This window comes from Puntigrus tetrazona, chromosome 14, assembly GCF_018831695.1.
Source record: "Puntigrus tetrazona isolate hp1 chromosome 14, ASM1883169v1, whole genome shotgun sequence".
NCBI lineage: Eukaryota > Metazoa > Chordata > Actinopteri > Cypriniformes > Cyprinidae > Puntigrus > Puntigrus tetrazona.
Genome location: NC_056712.1, coordinates 19,180,602 through 19,204,015, shown reverse-complemented (window position 1 = coordinate 19,204,015; position 23,414 = coordinate 19,180,602). Strand labels below are relative to the sequence as shown.

The 23,414-nt window shown below is 40.4% G+C and overlaps 1 protein-coding gene across 1 annotated transcript in view; it reads right to left on the bottom strand.

Moving 5' to 3' along the window:
* slit3 (slit homolog 3 (Drosophila)) overlaps window positions 1-23,414 on the bottom strand; it is a 158,652-nt gene that overhangs the window by 56,229 nt on the left and 79,009 nt on the right. The window contains exons 5-7 of the mRNA XM_043258066.1: window positions 16,669-16,740; window positions 9,555-9,626; window positions 709-780 (exon numbers count right to left, since the gene is read on the bottom strand). Coding sequence (XP_043114001.1) covers window positions 709-780; window positions 9,555-9,626; window positions 16,669-16,740 — 216 coding nt within the window. The remainder of the gene's footprint in view (window positions 1-708; window positions 781-9,554; window positions 9,627-16,668; window positions 16,741-23,414) is intronic.

The following is a 23,414-nucleotide window of genomic DNA, read 5'->3' as shown; positions in this document are numbered from 1 at the left end:
CCCAGGGAGCAACGCGCCCGGCCATCCGAGCATCAGCAAATTCAATCCCGCATGAGGGGGCTGGCCTGTCTGATGGGCTGACTGATGGGAGGGAGGCCAGACCGCTCGGCTGTGGAGCTCCAGCTATGGATGACTCCGAGCCCAGGCTCCAGGGAGAACGCCGTGACGGAAAGAGGAGGAGAGATAGATGGAAAAAGAAATGACTGATTGAAGGAGGAAGCTCCGAACATGTGCACCAGGGTCACAATAACCCTAAAGCCTTGTGTTTCAGAAGTAGATTCAAACTCCCAGTAGCCCCAAAATCAAACTAGCGTTTACTTCTGACATATTTCTTTATTTATCCCTCTATCCAAGCCAAAGCTCTGAAAAGAACCATGCTCAAATAATAACAACAGTCTTGGTAATATTGCAGGTCAGCCACAGATTGGAACGAGATTTGGGGACTGTGTAATTATTTATATCAATTGTGGTTTGGGTCTGAGGAGCGACAAAGGCATCTGTGTAAGTAAAATCTCAACATCTTCAGCTAAGACAATGTCTGCTCGCGAACAGACCACAGCTCTGAAAACCAGCACGGCGTCACCACAGAGCCTCTAGTCCTTTCAAAAAGAGTCGAGATTTAGTATGAACGTCACTAAATGTAGATGTATGAATATCTGATTGTATAGCATTACCATGAAGTGAATGTGGAAGCTCCTCAGTACTTACAGTGTCCGCAGTTTGGGCATGTGGTTGAAGCTTGACAGCGGGATGAGGGTGATGTTGTTGTTGTTGAGAGTGCTGGAAGAAAACGGAGAGCAAGCAAATATTAGAAAAAGGCATTTACTTAGTAAATAAACAGCGAGTGAATCAAGAAAACATTTGAAAATGAAGTCCAGACCAGTGTTTTGATGAATTCACAGAACAATATACACACCGAAACCTGTTCGCAAACAATTGCATACAAGGAAATTGTTAGATAACTTTTTAAACATGAATCCACATGAAAAAATACTAATTTATAGCAATTTATAGTAAATGCTATAGTGTTTTTGAACCATACTATAGTAAAGTCTATTATATGACAGCATTTACAACACTTTGTTAACAAAAGCTACAGCATTGTAGAATGCTACCATAGTGGATTGTTAAACTGTAAAAAAAAAAAAAATTAAATAAAAAAAATAATGTAGTATACAGTAGTTTCTACTGAAGTAAACCATAGTGCAGTGTAGTGTAGTGTAGAAATCTTGGTATAAGTAATTTGTTTATATTACAATAGCTGTTATATAACCAGAATTTCTGAAATGTTGGTACTTTTTGTACATTTGAATAAAACGAAATCTACAAAGACTTTCGAATCACATAAGACAATATATTATTCACAAATTAACATAGATAACGTAACAAATGTTTAAACTGAGAAATTTCAAATTATTGCCAACTAATTTGCTATTCCTTTGTTGGATGCCTGTGGTCTTCAGTCCTCAGACGACACTGCATCACTGATCGGTATGCTTCTGTTAATGACATCAGTGAATGGGCCCAGGAATACTTCCAGAAGCCACTGCTGGTAAACACAATCTGCCGTGTCTACCAGTCTACCATCTGGAGATGCCAACTGAAGCTCTATCATGCAAAAATTTTTTGAATTTGAATTCGCATTGTACTACCACAAACAAATTCATTCAAGTACTTTAGTTTAATGGTTCAAATTTTTTGATTTAAGTTAGTATAGTACTTTTTCATATGGGAAATAGTCACTGGAAGTTGTGTGCGTTATGGTCTGCAAAAGAATGATACTATTGATGATCTGCACACTTGTAATTATGGATGGCAGACCTCTCCGCTTCCTGTCATACCAGCCACAGCTCCGATTAGTGCTACTTAGCTGACCTAATCTTGTAATCAATCCATCCCACCCCATAACCCCCAAACCTATCACACACATGCAGAACACACAGCCTCCTGTACCTCCACCTCTTGGAAAAGGGTCTGGAATTTCTCAATTTAGGGTTTTAATAGCTCCTGCTTGGTGAAGGAAAACTGCTGATCTCTCAGACTACACCAATTCAGTTTACAGCTTGGGTTTGGGGTCTGAGTGTTTCTTCTAATGAATTCTGCAATGGTACTTGAATACAGTACATCAATGATTTCTGGATAATGAATTAGAAGGCATTTGAGGGGTTTTTTTTTTGTGTCATGCTCTTCTGTTAAGTTAGAGGAAGACAAACAGTCCCACAGATTTTGGTATTAATCCCAGAGCCTGATCAGACCAGCTGTTGGTCTTGCTTTTTATTCAAGGCCAGTTAATTCAGTCTCAACACAAACAAGCTATTTACCCCATTGGAGTGATCAGATTTACAATTCTGACCAATGGAAATTTCCCAGCCCGAGTCCAATTCTTGGTACTATAAAATTGCACAAATCAGAGGAAAACTAATCCCTCTAAAATATAACATTCTTGTGGGACTTTAAATGATATCCGAATATTGATTTTGGCTCGGATCTGTGAGGGAACACTTTATTATGAGTGAGGGAAAGAAGAAAACTAACTAAATGGAATGGAAAATTATTGTTATTCTACACATAGACACAGAAAATTCCACACAAATTACACACAGGGTGAAGGAATCACCCTCACGAGGAGTTGACCAAATCCGCACCAGAAAGCGATCCTCTTGTCAAGGCCATTGCGGCTCAGAGGTTTCATTGCTGTTCTCTGCCTCTGTATAGAGATGTAAATAGAAGAAGCTCTGGGCAAGCCGGAGGGAGGAACGCCCTGGTAAAAGCCTGTAATACCAAACCATCACCAAGGGAAAATGCAATTTGCTACGGAAGGTCTATCTCCCATTTATGAAACCTTGGGAGCATCCTCCAAAGTTAGGTGATGTCAGAGAAGAAAGGAACAACATAAATGAATACAGGACTGAGACCTGAAAAGAGAACAGGATCCAGAGAGAGCGGTGAACAGCTTGTGCTTGCTGTGGTAGTGCTCTCTTGCTCATTCATATTTCAGCCATCCGGTTTCCAGGATTAGAAGCTCTGAGTAAAAATAAATCTCATATAGATTTCATTCATGCATCGTAATTTGAAAAAGCTGAAGCCGGACGGGGCATCACAGTTAAAATATTAGTTTTTAATATTAATGATTAACAGAGCCCACACCACAACCTTAATGATAAAGGCACAGAGAAACGATATCCTAGGAATCATTATTTTTATTTTTCAGTTGATGAATGATATAAACATTCACAGACAATCAGAATCCATCCCGTTCCCACGAGCTTGAGAATTTAAAGCAGCAGATGTGTGTTCGCCGAGAATAAACAGAGTGTGGACACTAATATCGTTATCTTTATAGTTATCATGCTTGGTGTGAACCGGTCTTTACGCTAAGTCATCTTAAACCTGACATGTTCATGACTTTTGGTCAGACTGCAGCGGTTAATATGGACTTCTTTGGTATGAGTTAAGCTTTGCTACAAGATCAAGAGTCTTAAAGAGGAGCCCACTGGAAAGTCGCTGTCTTACGCAAGACTGTCAGTCTTCCCTCCGCACTGCAGAGGGCCGCCCACTGCTGCAGCGTGGGATCTCAGCAAATAACAGCGCAGCATGAGCGGCTCTTGCTAAAGCCACTTGTGATAATTGAAGATCACCTTGAGTCTTTAAAATTCCTTTGTCTTCATCGCGGGCAATATTAAGTCATTCCGTCTGTGTCGCCTCGTAGTTGACCATAAATCAAAAATGCGTTAAGCAAAATCAACTGCTGCAGGGAAGGACCGCATCCATAGTGTCTCCTGAGAAAGTGCATCCAAGCCGAAACGAAATGAAATCAATGCCGGATCCTGGCAAATACCACGCTGTACAGCTTGACTGTGTAACTTTATGATTTTATTTAAAGCTCTATTGATGCAGGCGTCAATAAAAGCAGGCAGCTGTTAATTGCTCACAACGCTTAGTCTTCAGGACGTCTCAGAGGGGCACGTTTTCTTTTTACTTCCCTTTTCTTTTCTCGGGTATGTCAAGAAAGCTTTCCCACAGTCGCAAAAAGCTCGACAGTGGGGTCTTGAGTGCTCTTAGGCCTTCTTCAGGCCCTCATTAGAGGGACTTGGAGAGTGTCTCTGGATACTTCACTACTAAAAGACGGCTGGGTTTTCAGAGCCAGGACATTTCAAAATAACAGCGAGGTTGTTTTTGTGGATGCAAGGGGCTGAAGGGAAATAACTGAAGTGCTCCCTCATCTGACTTAGTGCCATTCACTTGCACAACTGAGAAATCATAAGATGTGTTATTTGACATGACAGGCTTGAAGAATGTCAATACTCTTCCTGTGAGTGTATAACTGTCCTGGTAATTGACTCTTATTCTAAATAAATGTATTTAGTTTTCTGCTCAATTCTTTTGTCTTTTCAATCCTTTGTCTCCTTCATATGGTGTAAAATCAAGTCAGCCTAACTTTAGGAAGTAGGGAATAATATACGCAACCTTATCTTCATACGCCCATTCACTTACTCCCTTGAGCCAAAATATCTGTGGTGTTGTCATGGTTCCATGTGAAACTATTATCGCTACTACAGAACAACGGTGAGTTTGCAATGCAACCGTCCATCCGAGCAACCATTTACAGGTCATCCCCAAGTCGGGCCCTTGAGTCAAAACAAATGAGTAAAGTGCCTCCAGATGGAGAGCAATTTCATTATGAGACTCCACTTGTTGCAGTGTGATGGAATTCATGTGAGCAGGATGGAAATCTTTGCCATTGTTTTTTTTAGCATCACAAGTCCAGCTATAGCACAAAGCCGCAATCAGATGTTATTCCGCTAATTCAAATAAACCCGGTAAGGATAAACACAGAAATAACACAATCTGCTGCACGTAATCCCATCCATGTGGTTTGCGTCCAAGTGTGGGCTTAGAAACACTAGTGCTTAGTATTTGTAACAAAAAAATGAGAAGCTTAAAAACGTCCTCTAAAAAGTGAGAAAGAGCTCTCCATCCCTCGATGGTGCAGAGGCCAGGAAGAGAGGCGAAAAGAACAGGTACTACAGCAAAAACAGACACGCTTCCACCGCCATTGATGAGGCCATTACAGCGCAAATGAGGACAGATTGAATCTAAGCTGTTCCGTAAGCCTCCCTCCTCTCTCTGGCCATTCAGGAGCGAATGATTAATTGTGCGCAAGGGTCCGACTCCTGAAACGCACCATTTCCAGCCCGCCCCCTCCCCATCTCCCCAAGCTTTGGCGTAGACCACACGAAGATAACGCAATGGGGCCATGTCTGGTGGCAAGGCAATTTCCTGTGCTTGAAAGTGCTGTTTGTGAGCTAATGACAGCTCTCTCCCCTCCACTCCCCTAATCCATCCTCTCATTTAGCCATCAGCTTGCCCTTTCTCCCTCCGCTTGCCTGTTGTCTGTCACATAAAGACTCATCTATTGACTAAAGACAACCTTTCAATCAGGCCTCGCAGAAGTAAGACTGATTTGTCCAGAGGGAGGCCAACCCGTGTTAGAAATTAAAGATGCATGGAATATCTGATTCAAGGGAATCCGTGCTCTCGAGTTCCCAAAGAGGGACCGCCGGCACCTAGCTATCAGTCTAGAGGACAATTGTTAAATCTGAAAAGAGCTAATGTTTTTTACGGGAGCACAGGGGTTAGAAATGATTAGGATAAGGGGTGGCAGGGGCCGAAAAGGAGCAAAGCTCAGGGTTATCGTTGCCAAGAGGAACATTCAAAAGGTCTTGCATTGAGAAAATGACATTATGAAGGTAGAAAACTGCCAAACCCCAGAGAAGAAGAAAATTATATTTCTCCAACCTTCCATATGAAATACACACTAGTTCATTCGTAATACATTAAAGTTTCGATCAACCCCCCATCCCACAACAATCCCAGGAAGTCTACTTAACCACAGAAATGTGATAGCTTCTTCCATTCTAAAGTTCTTGAGTCTGGCGGTTCAGGATTAATAATCTACCTCCTCACGCTCCCTTACACAATCAGCATCTAATCTGAAAACACATGGCAAAAACTCAAGATTTACCCTGGTTCGTATTGCACTACAAGTGAGTCTCTTTGAATGAAATTAAGCAAGCACATCTATGGGCTCAAAAACAGAAGAGCCCGTAGTAAAGAGTGGTGCATATTGACAAGGCCTGGTGAACCACAAAGACGTCCCTTTGGGGCACGCTGCCCATGCTCTCATGCTAAACTCACTTTAGTTCGACCAGCGAGGTCTGTGCCAAGCTGTCGAGAAAAATGTGCCGCGCACACATTGACAAATGACAGCATTTGGCAGGAGGAGAGGACGGTGGTAATGTGAAAATTTGGGCCTTCTTATCAATGCACGGTGGGAGGGAAAGTCACCTTCAGGAGATGGCACGGAAATGTCTCGGCACTCTCCTGCTCATAAAAAATGACACAGCGGGGCAAAAAATTTCACATGATTTGACATTTGATTCAGAGCCAGAATTTTCTGTACAAAAGTGGTTATAAAATATGCAGAGGCTCCAGTGCTTGCGAGAGTGCTGTGTATAGACAAAGCTGAGTGGGGTATATGGGGAATTTCCAAAATGCTCTTTTTCACAATACTATAAATTCCGTTCTCACATTTAAACCACATTTTATAAAATAGCCCTGAAGGACGATTATAACATTTGTAAGCGATTCCACAAAGACCCAAGTGTTTAAAGACAGCAACAAACATAAAGTGCATACATTGCGCTAAGCATAATTTGAAACAGATTGTGTAAGACTTTCTCACTGTCTTTTAATTGTGTTCTTAACACGATAGGAACAAAATACGCTTACCATAACCCTGCTGGAAAATAAATACGCTTGAATACTTAACCAGTTGGACATTTTTCATGCTATCTTTGGCTTTATGAATTTTTTTTTATGAAAACTGGGCAAAGTCATGCTGAATATTTTTAAGTATAGTTGTAATTATTTGTTCTCATTACTATAAGAAAGGTAAAAAAAATTTTTTTTAATGCTTAGACAATGCCTTTCAAACATCCACTTTATTATTTTTAAAGAGTGATTTTTCATTTCACCTTTATTACTTGGCTAAGGAATCCTATTAACAATTTTTTTTAACCCGCTTAACCAAATAATAATAATAAAAATGGTCTATATATTGACAATGGTGTATGCATGAAAATTGAGTTTCAGGCATATACCCATGAAAAATATTCAGTTATTCTTACACCACATGGAATCTCATTTATATTATATATGAAATTTGATTTGATTTGTCTTTGGAAATTAGAAACGAGAAGCGCTACCAACGTTCCTAGTTATTAAAAGCACCAACTTGAATTTCATGAATATAATAAAGATAAGGGGGACACCTTATGATGCACAGTTCAATCTACATTTAAAGTGAGAATGGAAAGATAAAAGGGCCTGATTTGGTGTATATTTAAAATAAATTAACAGAATGAAAAATGAGATGAAGTGCAAGCAGTACCCAAGTATTAAATGAAAAATAATCAAGGGGTGCTCCTTGTTAGACAGGTTTAGGTGCTCTGCAGATGGAGAACACATCAATGTGCTGCCTACCACACTTCCTTTAGCTCATTGGGATGCAAGTCACGTCCTATGTGAGAAAATGTCCGAGATAGCTTTGAAGTCATTAGTTCAGTCATTAGCGCAGTTATGTTAAATATAAATTACAATTCATCAGCAGAAAGGGCCGATCATTAATTCTGTGTAGTTTGGCAGGCGTTAAATCACTAGCAGTCATTTAGTTGTGGAGGAGGGTTAGCCACGAACCGCTCTGTCTAATCTCAACTCTGATCACCATCTCTAAACCCCATGGAAGTGTCTGAATTGGAATTTTGTTAATCGTTGTTCATGGCGATCACCAAAATTTTACAGTGATCACGAAGACCCAACAGTGCATCATGGGAAAGAATGCTCAAATCTCTCAATTATGTCGCAGTGCACCATCTATTTTAATAGGCCTTTAACGATCACTGAAATTAAAAGATTCAGTTGGCCTCTGGAGTTATGCTTAACACACTGTGCTCAAACAATGCATTTAATACGACCCCTATATTACACCTCAAGTGCGCTCTGAATTGCAAAAACACACATTAACATCACATTTTTAGAATGTTTATCGTTGTTCTTTTATTTATGTCAAATTATAATCATCTACACTGAAAAAACACACCTGCTTGCCCTGAATTCCCATAATCCAGCACTGTTTTAAACACTAATGCGGTTCAAGATGTTAAAGATGACGTCTACATTTCTATAAGCAAAAACGAACCTTTAAAACTCCACTGCTCCTGCTTTCACCGTTATGACATCACACTCTTTGGCGATGCAAGACATGGAGCTCCTTTGTGCTGCCATTCAGAAATATCAGTCTTAAGACAAAAGTTAGTCCGGGCTATAATATAACTCATGTTAGAAATCATTATCCTCACACTGTGACACCTGAGGCGAAGTCGCTACACCTAAACCTTAATTTCGCCATCAATTACCTTGATGGTGTCATTTTCTCACAAGCTGGCTCTATATTACAGCCGTATGTTGAAAGTGCTGCTTAAGAACATGCTTGATTACTGCGCACGGGGTTATTTAGCCATGATACAATGTCATTTGCAGACCTGTGTGTTGCAGCCTCTCCAGAGGGGTGGAGAGATGGCTCAATCAGCAGGAAAGTGGTGTGTATTCATGCTCTCCTTGGCTCACCGGCGTCCCAAAGGTCTTTGGCAGAATCTAGGGAGGTTCTGTATTATTAATGAAAATTGATTCCCGACTTACTCACACTTTCCTGCTCCCGAGCTCCTGTTTTATAAGGTCGTTTTATGCTACGGTCACTAGAAGAGGACACTAAATATATTCCTATCTTTTCTTCTTTGATTCTACCTGCACCTCTAGCCGGAGAACCTGCCTAACAATGATGTAACGCCACGCTACTGTGTCCTATGGAGCCAGGAATTAATAGAGGGGGTGGCTTGGCTCTGGGTCCCCAGTGAGCGGCGCTCATTTGGAGGATGAGTTTGGCACTTAGCGCCCTGCCAATTGGCTTGATGGAGATGCGGCGGTTACCCCCTCCCTTCCGTATATCAGCCTCTCATCCTCTCCGGGACAATCCAGGGGATACCCAAGGAAAAAAAAATAAACTCACTCACAACACATCAAAATCTCTTCTCTGCTATCAAAGCGTTTACTACGAACTCTGCCTAAACGTGCAAGTAAACCAAAAAAAGAAGTCTTCCCAGCAGAACACAGATCTGAACATCTGACCGAGTCTACACATGTTCTAATCAGAAAACGCTAAGGTGCACTGGGAAAAGTCAGGACACTTTTTTCAAGCGGTAACAATGCAGCGCAGGATGACAAACGAGCAACTTTAGCTGTTGCATGGAAGATCGCATGCTAAGCGCCACGGCATCGGACCGGACGGGGTGACACCGGACTATGCGCCACAGGTCTGTAACGCAACACAGTTTGTCCTTCGAGAGCGATCACAGACAGAGTTACACACAGACAGAGTTAGAAAAAGGTGAAGAGAGAGAAGAGAACCCCGCAGAGGAGGCGGGAGGGGGACTCACAGTATCTCCAAATCGCGCAGGGCTCGGAAGGCTCCATCTTCGATGCAGCTGATGTGGTTGCTGTCCAGTTGCCTGCAGATGAGAGACAGAAGTCAGCGGCAGGTCTGCAGACGAGCGGGTGGGGGCTGAGGGGAGGGAGGAGGAGGAGGAGGAGAGGTGGGGGCTGCGGGAGGGAGGTAGATACACTAACACACACACACACTCATATCTACTCTCCTCTCCTCACCGCAGTCGGGATAAAGGACCAGCTGGCTAAAAGTGGCCTGTCTGGCTATAACCTCCTCCTATCTCATCCTCTCTCTCTCTCTCTCTAGCCACACTGCTGAGTGTGAGGGCAAGGAGAGGTAAAAGAGAGAGAGAGAAAGAGAGAGAGAGAGAGAGAGAGAGAACAGGAGGCTGGCTATAGTGCACAGCCCACCCCGTCTGTCAGTTCTCTGTAAATATTAATTGCATTTTCTAACCCCAACCCCACCTTACCCAGCACCCCCGTTCTTCTTCTTCTTTTTTTTTTGAAGTCAGAAAGGGAGTAATTTCATTACATTAGAGCAGCCAATCCATTACAAGCTTTTACCGGCTCTGTCACAGAAACAATTTCATTAAAGGAAGGGGTTCGTAAATCAGCTGGGGTCACGACGCTGGACGAGCAGACGCGAGGGGCACTTCTTCCTTTTTGCTTCTTTTGCCTTTTACTTTAATTTTCAGACTTTGCCATCCGCCCCTCCTTCTCTCTTTTCACCCCTCCCTCTTCGAGACGGATTTGAAAAAGGCTTGAATAAAGAACAAGGAATCTAAGCGCTTTCCTTAAGTCATTTGTTCGGCAAACAGAGCTGCGGTGACATCTGACCCGTGACAGACACGGTGCCTTTGCGTCTTTAGAGACGGATAATAAAGAAGAACGGAGCATCTCTGCCGTGTCTTTTACTCCATCCCTTTTTTCTAAAAGACATGCATCTGTCTCCGTAATTGCTGATGGGACAGACTATATGGCAGCCACCCACTGCAGATGCATTAACCATCGCTGTGAAAATTAAATAACCTTTATGAGCAAAAGTAAAATGTTTGTCTTTTACGATGGATTTAAAGAAATGAGAATGAAGACAATAGGCCAGCGCTTTTATAAAATGGCAACAACAATTATATACTGTAAATAATATCTACAAACACATGTGTGACCCTGAAGCACAAGTAGCACGAGTATGATTATAGCAATAACCAAAAATATATCGCATGGGTCAAAATGATCTTTTTTTTATGCCAAAAATTATTAGGTTATTATGTAAATGATTTAGATTTTTTTGGATCCTCCATCAGATTCCAGATTTTGAAATAGTTGCATCTTGGACCTATCACATCAAACCGTATATTCAGAGATTTATATAAATCTCAATTTTAAATAAAACTGCCCCTTATGACTGGTTTCACGGGCCAGGGTCACATACTTTCATTTCTTAGCACGTGTTTTGGCACACACTGATATTTACGCAAAACTTGCTTCATTTTGATATATGGCCATTACCAAAGATTACAGTTCATTAAGAAAGTCAGATTTAATTCATTAACCACTTTAATCAGTTTAATTCAGTAAAGGATTGTCAAACTGATTCAATTGAACAATTCATTAAAAGTATCTGTTCAATTATTTAGGCTACACTAAAAAGACCCGGGTTGCTCAAGAATCGGGGTAGTCTGATCTTTATTTTCACATATAGTCAACTCAGCAGAAAGAATTTCTTTTGTCATTATTTCATAGTGATATTAAAAGAATGGCTTTTTAGAATTCACACCTTAATCAATTAATTTTACATTTAAGCATTTGGCAGATGCATTTATCCAAAGCAACTAATGTTACATTCAATCAGTTCCTGCATTTCTTTGAAAGTGCCTTGACGTTGCTTTACTGCTCGAGCTCCAGCAATGCGCTTTTCTGTACATAAAGGTGATTGAAACCTTATAGATTTCATACAACAGCAGCCTCCCAAAAAAACCCGCTTCACTTCCTCACAGTTAATTTGTTAATAATAATCTCAATATAAAGAATTTGTGTTAAAGTTAATTTGATATTGTGATAACCTGGCACTATATGTTTAGAATTCAAATGCAGTTCATTGCATCAGATTTCAGAGCCATTACTGTGTGCGCGTACGAACAGATGAAGTTGATCTCCAGAGAATGTCATTGTGATCATACGCAAGAAACTTTTAACAATGGTAAAACGAAGCATAGTCAAGGGCAAATAGCTTTCTTGAAAGTACACATGTGAGCGTGTGGTGTGTGGGAATATCTGCGTGTTTGGTGATTGTTTGGAGAGGTGGGACATGGTAGTAGTGGGTAATGAAAGTCCCAGTTTTAATTTTCCTGCTCTAATTACATTGGCCTTTAATCATCTCAGTCATGAGCCGTATTGGCAGTTTAGAGCTCCCGTCCTGCCAGTGTCCCATCTGGAGTGAACGAGAGAAAGAAACAGATATGGGTCTTCCTTCCCTTCACTAGACTATTAATCTGTCAGAGTCGGTGATGCTAACCAGCAGCCGCAGGACCGTATTTCATTCACGCTCGATAGGTAACACAGCAAATGACTCAGAACTGACCGTCAGTACAGCCAGGATGAAGCTTTATCAGAGCTGAAAAATATGAATTTCGTACTCAGTCTATAGTTGTAAAAGATATATACAGTATTGATTTGGCTGCCAAATCAAGTGTGGTTTGTGTCTGTATGTCTTACCACTGATGCCTCGCATCTTCTAGTCTTTTGTGGTTTTGTTTCAATTTGATTCATTCATTTTTACTTCTCTTCCAGTCTCATCTCATTTGGTCTCTGGTAGTGTCCCATCTTTTCTCTTATCTCACTGAGTATCTTCTCCTCTGGTGTAGTCTCATGTTTGTCTCTTCTCTTTTCTGCTTGCTTTAATCACTCCATTTCATCACAAGTAATCTCTTCTAGTTTTACCTCTCATCTCTTCCAGCACATCTCCTAATTTAGTCCCTTCTTTTCTTTTTTCTCTAAACTGTTTTGCTTCATCTCACTGAATCTATTCTTTTCTTCTCAATTCTTCTCACCTAATCTCATAATTTTTCTTTGTCTCACTTATTTGCATATGTCCTGTCCTCTTCTTTCAATCCCACTATTCTTAATTTTGTCTCTTTTCATCTCGTCTTATTGTCACATCTCTCATCTTTTCCTTTATTTTCCTTTCTCTTCTAGGCACATCTTCTATTTTCTTTCCCAGTTTTGACTTATTGTCTCAGTTCATCTGGTCTCATATTGTCTCATTTCGTCTCGTCTCATATTGTCTCGTCTCATATTTCTTTTTGTGTCATATTGTCTCATTCAATTTTGATCTTATATTTCATTTAGTCTGAGCTCACATTGTCTTATACTATCTCAATTAATCTGGCCTCATTATCTCATTATGTCTCATTTTATATTCATACTCATTTTGTCTGCTCTCGTACCGTCCAATTTCCTCTCGGCTCATATTTCATTCACATCTAGTTTTGTGTCATTTCATTTAGTCTGATCTCATATTGTCTCATTTTTTCCCCAAGTCGTCTGTTCTTGTCATCTCATTTTGACTTATCTCACAGTTTCTTTTTCGTCTGGTCTCATGTTGTCTCATTTCATCATGTCCCCTATTTTCTCAATTCTTCTGTCCTCATTATCTCATTTTGTCTGGTCTCACACCGTCTAATATGTTTTTTATATCGTCTCATATTATCTCAATCGTTCTGGCATTATTATCTCATTGTGTCTCATCTTATATTAACTTAATTTCATCTGGTTTCATATTGTCCAATTTGCTCTTGTTTTTTTAATTAATCTGGTCTCATATTGTCTTATTTCATTGTGTCTCCTGTTTTTTCAGTTCTACTGTCCTCACTATCTCATTTTGTCTGGTCTCATATTGTCTCATATATTCTCAATCCATTTGTCTCCATCTCATAGTTTTTTTCGTCTGGTCTCATATTGTATTATTTTGTCTAGTCTCTTGTCCTAATCGGTCGGAGAAGCAATCTCAATGTGGATAGGTGTCCTGAAAAAGCATTTCTCAGAGCTGGAAAATGCTAGATCGGCTATCTTGGCATCAGTGCCATTCCCATCTCATCCTGCACGGAGTGTAAGGTGTGCGTTTCAACCCCAGCGGCGTACATCAAAAGCCGAGATCTGCCGTCTGCAGAGTCCCGTCTGCTGGGCGCAGAAGCTTGTAAAGCAGACAGCGACCGGTCCTCGTCCTCTCGGCCATAATTCAAACCCACGCACAGTCAGAGTGACATTCTGGGTACAGGAGCATGAAGTAGAAAGGCTTTTATTAGCACCCAGATGAGAGCCTCCCACAAGGGGACGAAAATCAAAGAGTCCACGTATCTAATCATACAGGACACACTGCTCTCTCAATTACACCTAGGCTTCAGGTGATGTAGTATTGTGTGCCCTGCATGTGTCGACACCATTTGGCCTCTCCATCCACAGTGAATAACAAATGTCAACAAAACGAATGCGTGTAAGCCCACGAACCCATACAGCACCTGCACTAATGGGACCCGTACCCCGCTGACACAAGCATGTCATGTTAGTACAGAGCTCATCAGGCATGTTTTCAGACTCGCAGTGCATATGATGAGAGAATCGAACACATGACACAAAACTCGATGCTTCTCGAGGTTAACATGGCCTGCATAGCATGTTTGGTGAACAGTAGGAGGGCACAGCTAAAGCCATAAACGCAGACAGAGATATTGTGTCTGGTTTAATAGGGTGCAACATAGACTCTCGTTAGCTGGAGGAACCATCTTGACCATATTATCCAGATGGCCCCTCTATAAAGAGTAGAGGATGCTGGCTGAAGGCGGATGCTGACTCCAGCATGCTGTTGCCTGTAAAACAGTGGAGATGCGAGGACGATATAAGAGATGGAGATTCAACGTGCCCTCGAAGCGCGCATAGCCATTTTCAAACAGAGGACATTAAGGTAGAAAAGCATATGAGAAAATCAATTCATTCCTGGAACGCTGCCTGACCATTTTTTTTTTCCACTCCTTCCCGTTAAAAAACAGTGGACTGGATGATTTTAGCAATTAAATCAAGAGTCACCTTGCCACGCGTCGCAGAGGCAGGTCGGTGGGACAGAAACAGGCAGCGCTTCTGACGTACAAATCCATCCTTCTCCCTCAATCCTCGTTAGCCCTTTTTTCCCCTGAAAAGCCCTACCTGAAAAAATGAGTGTTGCCTACCTGTACCTATCATTCATCCATCAGAGTGTGACGGTGCACATGACAGTGATGTGATGAGTGCTCAAACACTGCCGAACATCACAGGCATCACTGTGAGAACGTCAGGGGAAAACATGCTGAACAAAAATGCTGCATGTGTGTAAGCACGCAACTGATGGGGAATGTAATATTGCCTATAAAATGGGATTAATAACGTACTAAATTTATTTGGTATATACACTGTAGATACAGTACTCAAAATGTACAGTATCATGTACCAAACTTAGATTTTTACCATTCAAATTTCAATAAATATACTATAAATATATTTCAATATTATGGTTAAAATAACAATAAATGGCAACAATAAAATGCCATTGAATACTGTTATGTCTAATTTAATGTAAAAAAAAATTGCCCTCTAAAAGTGAACAAGAAATTTAATGAAGTTAGTGAAAAATAAAAATAATAATGAGTGCTAATTTAAAAGTGAAAAATTCGATGTTAGAAAACAGTTTTTTATCAAAAAAATATAAACTATATAAAAAAAATATTCAAATAAAAATATATCGCATAAATATTACAGTGCGAATTTTACCATCATTTCATCTGACATCACACATTGCTGGATATGCAATGTTAGCCCCAGCATTGTTCTACATAACATGTATGCAGAGAGTCACTGACCAACGCAGGTGATTGACGTCAGTCCTGGAGGCTGGGATTCATTTGACAGGGGTCAGAGAGGTCAGAGTTAGTATTGACATTCAGTTAACTCAATCTGACCAGGGCTGGTGGTAGTCAATGTTCATGCACACGGGTCATTCTGAAATCCGGAGAACCAAAAGACCGCCCTGCCCTGATACAAATATCTTTTAAATGACTACTCTGTTAGCGCTAACCACTGCTATATATAATTGGGCTTCTCAAACTCTCCCACCTCTTCACACTTTTCCTTTTCTTTCATTTTTCGGCTGAAAAGCATGACTGTATCTTCAAACAATAGCCAACTATATTTCCATACCTCTCAGAGATATCTAGCGTGACGTGACCCGCGGTTCTCATCTCACGGTGGGAAAGGCTTCGTCTGAAAATGGTCTTTGTAACAAAGCCGGTATCAGATACTGCGACGAAACTGCCCAGAACTTCACAGACGCTCGAGCCTGGGAACGCATACCACAACCGATCTCTGACTGCAAACAAAGCGCCCCATTAATGATGACCTCAGCTTGGCGTCCTTTATTCATTAGAGGGCAGATTTAATTGCTGAAATCCTCCTGCCCTCTTCGAAGGCTACGTTTTAGTGTCACATGCACAAAGAGCCACCAGCTCCCTGTACTCGCTCTGTTCATAAAGGTTGGTGAATTCGATTTTTCTGAAAATCATAGGACCTTGTTTATGCTTAAAAAAAATAATCATAAATATTCAATAAATATCGCTATGAGCAAGCCCTTCTGGCATACTCCACAGTAGCGAGATCAGATTCTGAAACTGTTGCAGAGATTTATCAGAAGCCATTACTGTAATTGCAAATGGCTGTGGAACATTACTCACTGGCAATATCCTGAAGATATCCATCTTATTGAACCATACTGATTAATTGAATTTTCATCAGCGCTAAGCTTATTAACTGTTATGACAAATGATTCGAGGGGCGTACATGTAGGCCACCTAGCACATCGCTTTTAAACATTTTCGTCTTCCAGCCAGAGAGATTATTATCTTTCATTTCAGTTATCTGTCTTTGAAATAAGACCCAAGACTCGTTAAAAGCAGCGGACGACGGCCTCGTTTTGCGGTTTGACGGAGTGCCGCACCACGCCTCGCTACTTCAGAGGAAAGCAGAGTTTACCGACATGCAAACCAATCTCATGACGCCAACGAAGAGATGAGGAGGAACACTTACAGGTTCTTGACGGCGGTGATCCCTCGGAAAGCCTTGCGAGGAATAGCCTGAATCTGATTCTCGCTCAGGTCCCTGGAGAGAGAAAGAGAGAGAGAGAGATGAGAAAGAGAAAGAGAGAGATATTAGGATTTGTTTGAAGCCACTTCACATTTCGCGTCTTGAGGAAGATGGACGGTTCGTTGGGACTTTGAAGTCTGAGACCAAATTGTTCTACTGGCCATAAATGTCACATCCTCCTTTATTCGTCTGGCCTTTTATCACTCGGTCTGTGTGCGCGTCTAATGAAAAACATTTCTAAAGCAGTACTTTGTAATGAAAGGTCTCATAGCGGTACGTCCCACAATCCTGCAGAAAATGAAGCAATCATATGCACTTTGAGTAACCCGAGAAAGAAAACAGACAAAAGCGGCTCTACATCAGAATTAATGCCTGGCATTTTTAATGCTCGCTTACGAGCCAAATGATTTTTGACATGTCACAATGGTTGTGCTTAACTTTATTAGGCTTGTTTGTTTGTGGACTCACGCTGGCAAAACATAATTTGAAAACCAGAATGCAATTACGGGCCAAGAAGGAAACAAATGAGATATGGAATATCTGCCCAGCTAATCAAAGCGTCTGCTTTGGAGTCATGCCTGCTACACATAACACGAGCAGACCACCACATGGGTTAACCCACCTGACCTTGCTACAACCAATTTCACTGATAAACAATCAGGCGCGGGTCCAAAACGCGGCGAGGAATCCTGCCAGAGCTCGTGCGTAGGACGTAATGATGTATCAAGCACAAGACTGCCAGCAATTTCCTCTTAGGAGCATTAAAAACTGTAGTTATTGGGCTCTCCTCTCCGCCAGAACTGGATATGTGTGTTTTTTTTTTCTTTTCCCTCGAACCAATCAAGTTTTATTATGGCAAAAATCTTAATAACTATGTTATGCTTTGCAATAAGAGGCTATGGTATTTCATCAAACTGTTCCTGATGGTTTTTGACATGTTCCACAATGCCGCATCGCTTTTTTTCTTTACTCTTGGCTGGCTTGATGCGAACATCATGTTTCCTTTGTGTATCGAACTATGCAGGAGGGCAAACATACGCCGAGTTAAAACTCATAACATCCCGTGATCGTATTGCGCAGAGTGGGAAAATAAAGCTGCTGTTTATACCATCATCACGCTGGACAAGAGCGAATGTTGATGCTGATGATCTAAATGCGAAACGGATAAAGTGCAGAGATGGTGTGGAGCACCGAGGCAACTTCTCTTGGCTTTTTAATTCTTCATGAATGGAGAAGCGCCGGCCTCGTATGTCCTCGGCGAGCCGCGAGCGCGGCGCAGCGCTCTACAGCACTTCCACTGCTAATAAATGTTTTATTGCTTTGTTTACTCAGTGGAACCTTTTTCATTATTTCTACAAAAAGGCAAATTGTCCCAGCCAAATAATAGCACTTATGAAACACAATCAGTCTCAACGGTGTTCTCGCCGAGGAGCGACAGAGAGAAACTCCATGTCAGAAAAAGAAGAAAATAACAGTCCCGTGGGCTTTGGGTTGAATGAGATGATTTCTAATGAAGAATTACTTCAAACTATAAAGAGACAATAGAAGTTTATGAGATATGAGAATTATACTGGCAGGAAAGACAATGTACATATTTCATCCACTTTGCCGCTGTATTAATTACACATGGATAATGAAATAATTCGTGTGATTTAAGAATGAATACAAGCTCTCCAAACAATCTTTAAAACACAGGTTAATTAGTCCGCTGCAGTGATGCATTTCTTTGTGTACACTGCATAAATCATTTTTTGTCTTGTTTCATATAAATCATACACATGTGAGACATGTCTTACAAATACATGACATGCACTCACTTTTTTTTTTTTTTTTTTTTTTTAAATATAACCTAAATTAATTATAAAACTTTTTACAAAGATATATGCTTTAACTCCATTGACGAATCCTAATAGATTTTTTTGAAATAAACATATTTACACACCTATATGTAGAATTTATTTGCAAAAACAGACGACGATTTTTTTTTATTTTTTTATTATGTTATCATGTTTTCATTGCATTTTATTGTGTTGGTTAGCTGTGTTTTTTAATTTTTTTTTTTTACCTAATCAAAATCACCCACCCGCAGTTTGACTGAGATTAATTGGAATGCACAAAGACACGTGATTTTTGTTCAATTGTTAAAAAATGTTTCTGTTTTACAAATAAACACTATACTGTATAAACAGTGTAAACTACTCATTTTTGTTTGTTTTGTCATTTTGAAGGAATAACCTGACATTTACAGCAACTGAACTTAATCCAGGTATGCACTGCAATCATTAGTGTCAAATTGGGCGTTTTAACAGGTGCTGCAAGGTAAAAGATACAGATTCAAAGCTGAAATACACCAAATAGTGTTTGTTAAAGGACGAGAGCTGCTTCGGTCCCCCTCCTCTAGCAATCTGCTTGCAAATTTCATTAATTTCATTTGGCTTTGGCCCTGCTCTCTCTGACTGTCAGGATGCCTGCCATAAATCTCCCTTTGATTCCATTACGGCTCCCATGTCCAGACAACCTGGCAACGCCAAAACATATTACAGATAAACGCTCAGCAACACGCAAGGATATGAGAGCTGAGCTGCAAGGAGGATCTATCCTTACACACACACACACACACACACACACACACACACACACACACACACACAAAGGTCAGACAAAGCCAAACACTACATACTTCATGAAACGTTGCCGTTATGGCACTCAACAAACATCTCGTTTTCAGCCGAATGCACACAAGAATTAGCGATAAACAGTTAAACACATGCAAGGACGAGAAGACCAATAACAGTTCAATACACACATCTGTCACATTTCGAAAAGCTCAATATTTTGTCAATGTAAATCGATGGTAGATTTTCAGACTTGAATCTTAGTACATCTTTTGAAAGTGTGTTTGGCTGAATTAACTGCAGACATTTACTACTTAGGGGTTAGTGGTTTAGAACAAATCCGTCCGTCCATTCATTTTCCAAAGCGTGTGATATGTAAGGTGCCGAGCAGAATGTTTGAAGAATATCAATACACCGCTGCCTTACAAACGCAGTGAAAAGCATTGAGGGAATGCCGGTCAATTCTCTTTCTTATCACGCTTTACGAATGTCACTCTTATCTCTCCAGTGAAAAATGGAATGCTGCGGTTTTACAAGGCGGGTATTTGCTTCACTTTTGTTGTTTTCTCGCTCTGTTTAAACCACAAAGGAAAAGAGCGATTGTTTAAAGAAGTAGCGGAAACTTAATCGCTTTACAGTAACTCAAATAATGCAGGATGTCTGAGACAGAGTCTCATTCAAAAATAACTCTTACACACACACACAGGCACGCACACAACACACACACATGCACGAACACACACACAAAAGCTTCTCAGGTGCCTATGCACAGTGTTCTTCTTACCCACATCCTAATGTTAATGAATCTGGATCATTTTAAATGACAGATTAGTAGTAATTATAATTTAGCACATCTAGACATCTCCATATAAGAGCTTTCCAACAAGCCATCCTATGCCGTCGTTCATTACTCTCTGCAAACATACAGCATCTAAAGATGCAATCTTACCTAACAGCAAGAGAGAGAGCTAAGCAAAATGTGCCATTTTTAAAAACACTGAACACATAGACTATACTCAATTATGCATAAACTATTAAATAAATCATGAAATAAGACTCCTGAATAGTTCACTTAGTTAATAAAATTAGTTTCAGATTACATTATATTATTATTATAGAGCAACATTTGGGTTCAGTAAGATTTTTTGTTCATTAAATACAATTTAAAATATCTACAATTTTAAAATCTTTATATTTTACTATATTTAAAAAATGTAGTGACACAAAGCTGAATTTTCACCAGCCGGGTCTTTAGAGTCACGTGAGCCTTCAGAAATTATTCTAATATGATGATTTGATCCAAATAATTTGTATTTCTTAATATTATCAATGTTGAAAACAATTGCTGCTCAATGCTTTTTTATTTGCAAATAATCATACTTTTTTTCAGGATTCTCTGATGAAAAGAAAGTTCACAAGAACAGCATTAACTTGACCAATTTAATTTGTCCTCGCTGAATAAAAGTTGAATTGTTTGAACAACAACAAAAATTGCCTCACCGACTCCCAACTTTTGTACGGAAGTGTATGCAATGAATAAATAAATGTAAATAAATGCCATGCATTTGCGCAAAGATTGTATACAATGCATACTCCCTCTACCGTCGGACAGGCCTGGTTTTCCCTGAGGAGGTCAAGTAAATTTGTGTTTCGCAGCGCTTTGTTAATGTTAATCTTTTCTGAAATCAAACATGGCATTTTTTTTCCCTTCTCGAAACCTCTGTATAAATTACAGAGCAAACTACTTACTATGTTTGGGCTAACTCAGCCCTCTGAGAAATCTTATCCCCGTCTGGATTGGACCGCTTGTTGATACAGTATATCACACAAGTCCATTTTCAACAGGTCTCGTGATGCACGCATCCAGAACACATGAGCTATTCCTTCCTTATTACTTTCGTATATTTAAAAGTCAAGTCAAAACAGACATCTGTCTCCTTCCATCCAGCTTATCGAGCGCAAACCGCAGCCCAGCTGGGTGACTGGACCGTTGATACGTCTCCCACCATGCCCGTGCCTCTCTCAGTATCTATCAAGCGCTGCCTTGCTTTCACTCTTGCTCTTGGCAGGGCTGTTATCTGCATGCCAAATTGAATCTAGAGTCGGAGATTCTTGCAGAGGCCCCGATGCCTGTCAGTGGGTTTCTATTTGCTTCGGTTAAGTCTTGCCGACAGATCGACCTCGGACGAGCACAGAGGAATCGAACACAAGCACCTGATCAGGTGAAAGGTTATTAAAACCCTCCAGCTACCCTCGCCAGATATATTACATTACATTATTCATTTAGCAAGCACTCATAACCGGGGCCAACCACGACGCTTCACATCACATCTGACCCCGATTGCTTCGGGGATGTGTGTGTTAGAAGCCAAACGAGTGTTAAGCATGGAGGGCGACTGTTCTGAAGTAAAAGCAGCCTTTTAAACAAAAGGAGAGTAATACAAAACACCCTTTGGCTTGAGAGTTCGGAGTCTGGAGGCATATTTGTTTTTCATCTGGGTGTCACGAGGAATCAGTCCGTAACTGTGCCTCCCTGAGCTGACAGGTAAAGACAGCAAGCTGGCCGGGTCGGATGCCGCTCGCATGGGTTATGAGATGCACATTTCTGATTTCTTTCATTAAAGACACAGCCAGAACACAGAGAAAGCGGCAGACCCCCTGGGGCGCTCCATAAGCATTTTGTTTTATGAAACCCGAGACGTCTTCAAGTCCATACCCATTCAAGCGGCGGTTTCACATGACGAGCTGCATCTACTGTAAAGCATGCGTTCTTTCCTTTTCCCCACTGGAGCGGCAATTCGCGTAACACTTATTCGATAAAAGATATATAGAAACGTGCATAATAAATAGCGACCCCGTTGCAGCCTCGTATTTCACTCTTTTACAGCCCCGGTTATGGTCGTGATGGGCGACCCTATCTCTCTCGCTGATGGCTGGAGTCTGCGCTCTGCTTTATGGCCACTTTTAAAAATGGAGGCAAATTAAAACACTATGGATTTCTGGCCCTGAAGGACTGTATAGTGTAATTGGCCTTAAGGATGACAGTAGTTCTTAATTACACTGAGTATAGGAGCTTTTCATTGGACCCAGGCCGCTCGCTCTATCTCTCTCCCGTCTCATTCTGCGTGAATCACCAGCCAGTAGATCCTCTGCTTCCCTTCGGTTATTACAAGTTATGATTGCGGTTTCTCCGCTGAAATCTATCTCTTAAACGGAGAAAAGTGGATGTAAATATTACGTTCTGGCAGGTGGCACAGAACCAGCAACGAATCACTCTCTGGCTGCAAACGTGAAAGTGTGCCGGGTCTTTCGGGTACAGAGATTTCACCTAAACTGCTGTGTATATAGGATGACCAAAAAAGGTTAATACGCATCTGCCAGTTAAATCAAACAATGCATTCTTGTTTAAAGCAGGACTGAATAATTCATGTAAAAAAATCATTATTATAATTAATTTATCACAAAATATGATCATAGGTCTCTTCCTGTTTATTTTTTTTATTTTATTTTATTTATTTACTTATATATTTATTTTTAACAGTCATCAAAACCAGATAACTGAAGATAAAAAAAAAAAAAAAAAAACATTTATTTTAAATAATGCATTGGATACCAAATCTAAGATACTAGAAATCTAAAATATGATATCATGAATTACTAAGATCACCCTTCATATCCGCTTGAAAACCACCTAAATATCACTGGTGTAGTTTTAAAATATATAATAGATAACAGTTAAGATATATAATAGTCAATTAGTTGCTTAGTTTTTGCTGTCATCATCAAAAAAGCTCTGCTGCTTAATATGCATGTTATTTTTAGTATGCTTTAAAAGTTCAACAGAACAACATTTATTTGAAACGGGATCTTTTATAACATTATTAATGTCTCAACTGACATCCTTGATGAATAAAAGTAATCCAAATCCTATTGTAGTAGTTTGCATACAACATCTGATCTGAAGAAGCTATAACTGCTGGCAGTACTTGGCACAACACTTAATATACTGTACATGCAAGTTATATTATTAGAGATGGGATCATCCGAAGCAAGTATTTCAAAAATGTTAAGGGA